Source organism: Wasmannia auropunctata, unplaced genomic scaffold, assembly GCF_000956235.1.
Source record: "Wasmannia auropunctata unplaced genomic scaffold, wasmannia.A_1.0 LD336099.1, whole genome shotgun sequence".
In the NCBI taxonomy this organism is placed as follows: domain Eukaryota; kingdom Metazoa; phylum Arthropoda; class Insecta; order Hymenoptera; family Formicidae; genus Wasmannia; species Wasmannia auropunctata.
This window is the reverse complement of record NW_012026791.1, coordinates 658,798-668,957: the sequence shown is the minus strand read 5'-3', so window position 1 is coordinate 668,957 and position 10,160 is coordinate 658,798. Positions and strand designations below refer to the sequence as shown.

General features: G+C 44.6%; 1 protein-coding gene across 1 annotated transcript in view; it reads left to right on the top strand.

The window, feature by feature from the left end:
• Positions 1–2,322, top strand: part of LOC105462468 (short stature homeobox protein 2-like) — an 8,352-nt gene extending 6,030 nt beyond the window's left edge. The window contains exons 2-3 of the mRNA XM_011709090.1: positions 1,023–1,256; positions 1,955–2,322. Of these exons, the coding sequence (XP_011707392.1) occupies positions 1,023–1,256; positions 1,955–2,322 (602 nt within the window). The remainder of the gene's footprint in view (positions 1–1,022; positions 1,257–1,954) is intronic.
• The last annotated feature ends 7,838 nt before the right edge of the window (positions 2,323–10,160 follow it).

Sequence of the window (10,160 nt, the reverse complement as noted above, 5' to 3'; positions counted from 1 at the left end):
GGGGGCAGGTCGAGCCCGTATCCTCTCACCTTAATCACCCTCCTCCTCCTCCTTCCTGCCTTTCTGCATCTGTCCGATGGAATCTTCCGCGTGAAGATGCGCCCCCGACGCGATCCCGCAATCTGTGTGCGCAACTTTAACTTTCCGCGGATTATACACATCGGTATACTATATATACATCCGCGCTGCGTCACGCGGATCGGGTGTATATGCGCTTATACTTTTACGGTTTTCCTCGACGTGCTAAAAGAGATAACTCTCTCACGCGCGCGGGAGATACACGCTCTAATGTCATCCAATTAGAGATCCGGCCGGCCGTCTTGATTTGAATAGGATTCTCATAAGGTGGCGAGATAAATGTTGATGGCGCCCAGACTGGAAGAAATGGCCCGTGAACGTATTCGCGAGGATCAATTCGGTATAGGTAGTGGGACCTCGGTCGCTCTCCCCGGCCGGCCCCGGTCGTTCTGGCTCGCGGCGCGCATTTGTCCCCGTGAATTAATCATCGCGCGACGAAATCCACCCTGTTACCCGCCGCACGTATCTCTCCGACGATGACTCACGGCGCTTGAATTTCTGTGTTTCATCGGGAGCATTCCTTAAGAAGCGAGGAAAGAAAAAAACTCATCCCTTTACGCCGTAATGATATATCATTTTACTATATAATCATTGCAATTAAAGAGACACTATCCCGTAGAAGCGCGTACACGGGGAGAATTTTATTTTAAAATTTACCCTGAAAATCAAGTTAATCGTAGGACAACATATATAGTATTTCGACGAAATTTTATACAATTTTCACTATTTTTTTAAACACATATTACAAGTTTATTGCAGTGCACAGTAAAGTTTATTGTAGCGTATAGTAAAATTTGTCGAAATACTATATATGTTGTTTCGCGATTAACAAAATTTTCAGAGTAAATTTTAAAAGGAAATTCTCTCTGTGTACAATAATTTTTTAATAATTTTACGTAACGCTTTTCCACATTTGCACGAATTAACAATGATTTAATTTGTAGGATCCAATTGCCGGAGCAACGGAAGTGGCAACGGCAAGCAGAGGAGATCGCGGACGAACTTTACCATCGAGCAACTGGCCGAGCTCGAGAGGCTCTTCGACGAGACGCACTATCCCGATGCGTTTATGAGGGAGGAGCTGAGCCAGCGGCTCGGTCTTAGCGAGGCGCGGGTACAAGTCTGGTTCCAGAATCGACGTGCCAAGTGTCGTAAACACGAGAGCCAATTGCACAAAGGTAATACGTGCGATCGAAAGCGCATATGATATATCAGGCATAGCGCACCTTCATGTTTTCCATTCTCTTTTTAGTCTATAAATCAATTCTTTAATTAAATTATAAAACATAGCATATACAGTAATATATACTAGTATGGTTAACAATAGAAAATGACCATAATTTCTATGTAATACGAATGATTACCGAATTGGGCAAATAATAATATTAGATAATAGTGAGATAATTCTATATCTCGTGCGATTAAAAAATTGAGAGGACTCTCTTCCTTTCTCTCTCTCTCTCTCTCTCTCTCTCTCTCTTTCATTAATAATTATTTAATAGTTAATAATTATTTAATAATATATTTAATTGACTCTATAATTGAATTCATATTTTCCATTCTCTTTTTAGTCTATAAATCAATTTTCTAACTTTAATTTATCTAATTAAAGTTTAAATTATAAAACATATATAGTAGTATATACTTTAACTAATTAAATTAACAATAGAAAATGGCCATAATTTCTATGTGATACGAATGATTACCGAATTGGGCAAAGAATAATATTAGATAATAGTGAGATAATTCTACATCTCGTGCGTGATTAAAAAATTGAATGGACTCTTCCTTTCTCTCTCCCTCTATCTCTCTCTCTCTTTCTCTCTCTCGTTAATAATTAATATATTTAATTGACTCTAATTGAATTTTCTCACAGGCGTCGCCGGGAGCATGGTGCTGGCGCCTCGCAGCCCGCCGACGACGTTGGAGTCGTGTCGAGTTGCGCCTTACCTGCCAGCCCTCAGGTTGCATCCGCCGCCGATGCAAGGAACGGCCGCAAGTGTCACGGTTGGATCGGCCTTTGACCCGGCAGTGCTGCACTACGCGGCGGCCGGGGGCCTCTTCTGTTTACCGCCGCCGCCGCCGCCGCCCCCGGCGCCGTCGACCGGTCATCCTCCTCATCCGCTAAGCCTCGCAGCATCGCTGGCCGCCGCGGCGGCTCGCTCGAAGAACAGCAGCATCGCGGACCTTAGGCTGAAGGCGAGACGGCACCAGGAGGCCTTAGGGCTCGACAGGCCCGCGTAAGATCCGCGGTGCGATACGTCTCGGACGAAGAGGGACTCGATTAGGATGAAGAGATGCGAGTTGTCGTGACGGTGAGTACACTCGGGTTCGGAGAGGATCTGCACTCTCTCGTCGCGAAATGTGACTCACAGCTACGCGCGAAAGAAGGATTGACATAGTGGACCGACATTGTGATCGCGGTGATTTCAATTTTCGATGCCGTAGTAGGAAGGATTATCTTATGTCAAAGTGAATTCACTCGGCTAACGTCGTTCATTAGGACTCTATAAACGGACAAAATCTGTAGCTTTTCTTCGACGAAAACTTTAAACTCGAATTCAGGAAATTTTTTTTTCTCTTTGTAACATTTTGACGTTAGAAACGTTGCAGCTATTTGTTGACACGGTTGAAATTACAAGTTGCACTTGTCGTTGTTTGTGCAGGAACTCGCTCGCGTATATAGAATATTATAAAAGATGCGATACACGCGCATCCCTTCATCCGCGACGATGCCGAAGGGTCTGGGAAGTACAAAGGACAAGTCAAGTGTGTATAAAAGTAAAGGAGAGGCGAGAGGGAGACGTGTAACATACATAATGTATACAGGAAGCATCGCGGGGAGTCTCGCCTGCATCTCGATTAGCGTTACCCTGTGTCGAGGAACTGTGATGTAAAACCGCGAAGTTTAATCAGCATCGACGAGGAGGGCGACACATTAATGTAAAGTTTGTCGTCAACCGATTCTTGAACCAGTTCTCATCTCTCGAGTTAGCGGGCGTTCGTACGGAGCGGAAGTTAACTCTGCGTATACGCTCTGCACGCGTGTGGAGGCACATTTAAACGGAACGGAGATTATCGAAATGTAACACGTCAACGTGGGAAATGCCAAGGTGCGCAAGAGAGTCCTCCAAGTTCTTTGATGAATTACACATAGAAAATCGTAAAAAGCGCATTTCGATAAGATATACATTTTGTTAACGTTATGTTTCACGCGCGCGATTTTTGCCGACCAGAAAATATGTGTGAGAAACATCGGGGGCACTGACTGAGTGAAAAAGGATTTTAAGAGTCGTCTCCAAGAACAGATTTAAGTTCGCAAGAGTCGAGATTCCGCGGGCCGGTATTGGTCCACGGTGGAAGGTTTCGGGAAGTGCCCGCGAGTCCACTGACCATCCGCGTACGTTAAAAGGGGCCGTACGTCGTTATCCAAGGGTATAGATTTCGGTCGCAACAGTTCTTATCCGGCGATATTAATCCACGAGGGAACACGGGAAGTTTCCGGGACGCGCCAGGATCGCTGACCAACCGCGGGGCGGGAATTATAGATCGCCGCGTCCTGGCAGCGGCTTGCAAGACATAACTCTCGTAGATGATTCACGGGCGGGTGGACGGACGCCGGGCGATTTCTCGCGTTCGTCGCCGGCGAGCCGTGCGCGGGGAACGGGGCGGACAGCATCGCCGTCGGGGCGCTAATGCAATAACGCGCGGCTACGCGGATAAATCAAGCCGGGCGAACCGCTCGAGCGGTGGCCGTGCCGCGCCGTGCCAGTGCCGCGCCGCGTAATCGCGTTACCCCGGTCGTCCCCGGGGCGCCGTTATTGTCCCCGGAACCCCTTATCCTCCGGACGAGGCGCGCACCAAAAATCGCACGTTCCTCGAGTCCGGAATTCGTTCGACTTACATAAATCTCCGCGTAAATCGCAGGACGCGGGTCTTGTTTCTCATCGATTCATTAGCGGGAACATATAAGGGACTTTTACGATATCAAACCTCGAATATATACGAATAATAGGAATGAGGAAAGGGGGGAGGGGCAGAATTCTTGGTGTTAAATGTTACCGTCGTGTGTATAGCACGGGATATACTATAGCGCTTACCGTAATCGGGAATACTATACTTTGCTGAAGTTTACCCGCTATATCAAATCGCGATGAAAACGTCTTCCAGTGCATTTTCGCGGATAAATCAATCATGCATCTCGGAGGAGGGTTGTAATCACGTTAACACGGATTTATTCCGGCCATCCCCGGGGCGTCGTTATCGTCCCATCCGCGTGCGTCGATAGGTCGGAGCAACGTCGCGTGGCCGTGATTTGATTAGCGACTCTAATTAAAAAGAACGCCGGCGCACAGCGCGACCGCTTCAACGTATACGATCCATATACGCCGAAGTTTTTATGGGTGTTGTATATATTTAAAAAAAAAACGGAGGTCCATAATTTAGTCGATTTACGGCCACAGAATTCATTCTGCAACGGTGACTTACGGTCTCATAAACATGGCATCAAATTTTTCACGATGTAATTTTCTAATATATATAGATTAATAGATTTTTATTGGATTAGAATTAATTCAATTGTAAAGCGATATTTTTGAATATATATGGAATGTGATATAATTCATTATCTGCTGTATATACACGCATTAAAATTTGAATTCAGAGACACTCTGTACAATAATCTGTTAGAGAAGAAATGTATGAGACCGACGTCACTTGTGTTTGTAAATTCATCTCACTGTTAAAAGAGTCAAATTGATTGAGGCGATTTGTTTATGTAAAGAGGTCGACGAATCGATGAACGCGCCGATTCAACTGCCCGTGTAATTGATTTAGCGATTTGCGCTGAATTGTTATCTAATAATTCTTTAGTCTCAGAGGAGTGACGGACGTGAAAATGTGTCCTTCTCCCCCCCCCCCCCCCCGTCAATTCTCGTAAAGGACGAGCAAGAACGTTAGAAGGGACGTGCAACATTGAACACATCTGATCTTTATATTTTAGTTATAGGTCGCAATTATCGAAATCTTAAATACCAAGATATTTCCACTAGAAGATTTATAATTTTAATAATTTTTCTTTACTTAAATACATTTGATTTTTTTTTTTTAGGTTTTCAAGCACTTTACGTGGAACAATATAAAGATGGATCTAACCGGGTTATCGGTTATTTTAGCGACGATCATTAACGGTAGTAGCAACAAACGGAAAATAAGCAGTAACAATAATTTTTACCAACTATAACGTTCGCGGGTAACGATAAAAATAATGACGCTCCACCTCATCCACAGACAGGGAGATAATAATAAAAGCGCAAGGCCAGGGCCAAGGGCCGTATTCGCCCTTCCACCTCTGGTGACGCTCTCCGGAATAAAATAAAACCCTCTCGTATACCCCGGGATAATTCGGAGGGCGCCGAGGGATGCTCCCATCTCTTCCCCCTTCGCTCATTTTAATCCCGAGTTTTAAGAAGTTTTTCCTATTGCTCGTAAATTGGCCGTCGTTTGTCTGGCCGGGGGTCACGTGGGGCCAGCAGCAAGAGGTGGGAACCACCCCCGGGGTATTCTCCCCACTATAGCGGCATCCTGTTGTTCGCACATTGCGCATTCGTAGCGCGTGAGGTGGGGGGACGGAAACTCGTAACTGCGATATAATGTCCCGCGAAAACCAGCTACCATCATCAATTATCTCCGTCCTCTCGTCTCCTCAGAGGGGATGAAACGGGGAATAATCGAGAAATGCGCGAGGGGGAGCGGGAGGGGGGAATGATTCGTCGAGATTTCTTGAGGACGTTGCATAAGATCGGAACGTAAAAATAATAGCAATAATATTATTAAAAAAAAAAAAGAATAAGTAATAAGATAGTATAAAAAAAATATGTTTCTAAAAGATTAAGATAGACTTCATAATTCTCAATACTTTTATTTAAAAAAAAAAATGAAAAACTTTCGATATAATAACTATAATCTACTTAAAACACGAATCACCTCTTTTTTTTTTTAACAAATTTCTTTTACGGTGTCAAAGATTTCCTTCAAATAGAACTTGATTGCATGTCTCTTATTGTTAAATGATTTTATTGTTCAGCCTGAAGACTACCGTCCCTGGCCGGATCATCGGCGAAAAATTCGCGGCAACAGATCAATCCTGCAATTCCGGTGGCGCGATCGAGGGGATGGGGTGGGAGGGACGGATGCTACGCGAGATTTGGAAATAATTCAGCCCCGCGCACTGACTGGCGGGCCAAGGGGCCGCTTGCTCTTTCCGGCCCCCGCGTGCCTTAATCTAATCCAAGGATAATCTAAAATTCATGACACACATAACTGCCAGGCGATGATATATCTGGCGGGGGTGTAAAGGCAGCGTCTTCGCCGTTCCGCCGCCGTTCTACCCCTCTGCCGTGCCTCCCCTTGCCGTTCTTGTAGCTTGCACTTTGCCTCGGCGGGCACCCAACAGCAATCACTGGCATTATTATTTAATGCGATACGCGCATGGTGGCGTATACTACACCGACCAACTGCCTATAAATCGCGATATCGTAGACCTGCTGCTAGATGCTGTTTATCTCGCGAGAGAAATTACCGGTTCGATTGGCCGCCAGTTGATTCTCCTACGCTAAACGTCCCGAAATGCGCGTTGAATTAAACAGGCCGTGGTACAACTGGTCGCACATCAGGACACCATTTACGACATTTCTATATATATCTAAAGAGATTATACCGTCTGGATGACAGGACTGGAGCTTTGATTCGAACAATACCACACGTGAGCGTTAAGAGCGTATAACAATTTGGAAGGTCCATCTTTTTATAAAGCCGCATTACAAACTATGAAGTTATTTTATCTTAGACATGATCACACAGTCTTTCATTTGTGTTTCCAATTTATTTAATAACCAATGAATTCGCCATTTCGTTTTTCGTCACGTAAAATATAGATTCTAATCGTTCTTTTCCAGTTGCACGTCGTTTCTGCGAAAGCAGTCGCAAGCCCGATTCTAAACGCAGCATCCATTCATGCCATAAGAACCTCGGGTGTTTCTACCGAATTAATCGACTCGCGCGCCGATCATCCACGTATACCCTTCCCGACACCACGAGCTCCGATGGAAGTCGATAATCCGGGAAATGCAGTCCGCGCCTTTACGACAGGGTGAGATGCACGCAAATGGACCGAGGGTGGTCACGCGCCGGCGATAAGAAAAAAAGAGGAGCGATAAAGTCGAGCGAGAGTGAGAGAGAGGGGGGGAAAAAGTGGAGGAAACGAGGAGCTAAACGCGAGTTTCCGCCCCCTCCGGGCAGATCCCGATGCGGAATCAATTCGCGTAATAGTTCCGAGGGGGAGGGGGGGGGAGAGAATGGCTCGAAGGGGAGGGGTGGGTAGGAGGCTAAATCGACTGACGGTTGCAGGGGTGGGTTAAGCGAGAGCTCGGATACGGGCCATTACCACACCTGTCCCTCAACTTCGACTTCGCGAGAGGGAGGGTAGGGAGGCGAGCCCGAAGCTCTAATGAAGAGAAGCAATCACTTAAGCCGGTACCCGCCATATACCCGGTGTGCCGTACGGGATACGATACGGTTTTATTTGCGTGACTCCGCGCCGATACGCTTTTACGGCTCACTCGGGGGAGTGCTCGACGGGACGCGAGCGAATAGGACACGGAAGCGTGGTCCCGTGCTCGCCGATCCGAATCGCTCCTCCGGGAACAGCCCCCGATCATTTGTAACGCGAGATCGTTATCTCCTCGATAGCGCGCGGACCGGAAAGAAGAGACCGTTTCGAATGCCGGAACCGGAGGTCATCTTTCATTCTCACGAAAATAATGTCGCGGGAACTGTGATAACTTAAGACGTACAAGACGTGAAAACGTATGTCTCCGAAGGCCGTAATTGTAACGTGAAGGAATTAAATTTCACGGTTATTTGATAAATCCCGATTTCTGACATGGCGAACACTCATTAAACAGTTTTAATTGCCATTTAACGCAAATGCTAATTATTACTAGTTCCTATACTCACCTCGTTTACGCGGTTGCAAAAATCATGTCTCGCATTACAGGTGTGAATTCTGCAAAGAAATGTATAATCGTAGGATGACTAACAGAAAGAAAAAACTACTGTGGATAGGAAATCGATCGAAGAATTACGAAATAATCTCAGATGGTATGTAGATGTTCGGTCCTATAAATACAAAAAAAAAGAAAGGAAGAACAATATCAAAAAGAAAAGTGTAACGAAATGAAACTAGGATAGACTTCATTTACAAGAAGACTCGTAACGGTGCTCGATACTTCGTCAAGATTTATTTCGAATGAAATGTCACGGGGCGCACAGAGAAACCAAGACAACGAGCGCAATATGGAGCGAGAATTGAAGCCGGTATAATTTCAATGTTCCTGATTCTTGATGCTATAGACACAAAGCTCGACACGCAAAAAGCCATTTAGAAATTAAAAAAAAAAAATTTCGATACAATTTTCCCTCACACGCAATTATAATCGGGCGTAATATATATAGTTTTAGATTGTCTCTTTACAGAAACATAACTTTCACTCTATAACAGTCTAGTTTTCTTTTACTTTACTAATATTATAATATCCTTACTAATATTACTACGATATCTGCAGTATCACTATTAAATTACTTACAATCCTAAATTAGCTAGAGAGGAGAGACTTTACATTTAAGTATTTTTCGAAAAATTGACTTACATCATTCGTCATTACATCCACGGGGAGAGATCAGTTTCGCGCATCTATAGCATGGAAATCCGAAGCCAACGAAGTTCTACCGGTTTCAATCCCGGATATGAACTGTGATGAGATTTCACGCGCGTGCATATACCTGTGATTCGCAAACAGCATACGGATTCGGACAGTTAATTAACGGAAGAAAGGTCTCGGCGGCAGGAAGCAAGATAGAGTGTTCGCGTAAACACGTTCGTAACAAGCAATTGAACCTTATAATTCTACAACCTTCGCTCTCCGTCAACGGTCCGCCGTCCGAACGGATGGAACCGCGATACTCGAATTGAATGGTTGCACGCGCTTACATGACGCTTTATAAAGTATGGTAAAGCCATCCGGCTCGATTACAATAATGAGTTCGCGCTCGGAGAGAAAACGATTTGTAATTAAGACGAAAAATTGCCGAGGCTATATAAAATACAATTATCGAATGTGTGTGTGTGTGTGTGTGTACATTCAGCCTTAAGATGATGATGAGTTTGTTGTGCAATTGCCATATGTCGATTTAAAACAATAATGACGCCCGATTTAACTGCGTACAGGATATTTTCACTTAAATTTTGACAATTCTCCCCCCCCCCCACCTCCCCCGAGGAATTCTTAGTCTCGTTTTGTAACAGAAACTTGCAGCTTAATCGTTCAATTTTACGTGTATGATTTTGATTCACAGAATTCTCACGTGTGAATTTGTGACTTTAATTGTTAAAGAAAAAAAGTTAAAATTACAATTTCAATTACAAGTGCAATTTTGAAGAAAAATCAAGGATCGTCCTGGTCAACATCTTGTACACAGCTAATCCCGTCTATCGTACACCCTTTATATTTTATAGTCAAAGAGTCATATAAAGAAGTATACATGTATGAAATTGTTTCTATCGCTCTTCCGAGATGGGCAGCGCTCTTTCGTTGCACCTGTGACAGGCGTAAAATGTGTCATCGTGTAGGAAAGCAGAAGAATGTAGTCCCGTGTTCTTTCTTTTTCCGTGCGAAACTTACTCACATGACGACGTTACTACTGAGCGCTAGAATAGATTATCCCTTAAGTACTAGGCAGTCAAGGTAATATGCAACAATAAAAAAAGAACACCGTGTATGTATATATATATATACTCTATTAATCGAGTGATACGACACTGGACAGAGGAATTCGCCGGCGCTTGCGAGAGAAAATAGCAAAGCAAACTAACGGCAGCTCGACTTGCACATTTTGGCAGAACTGTCCTTCCGTGGCCGCAAAAGGATAGGATAATCAGGTACTAGGAACAGCCCCACACGGAGTCCCGATCCTTTGAGAGGGGAAAGACGCGATCAATCGACATCAAGAGATATCGAGAGATG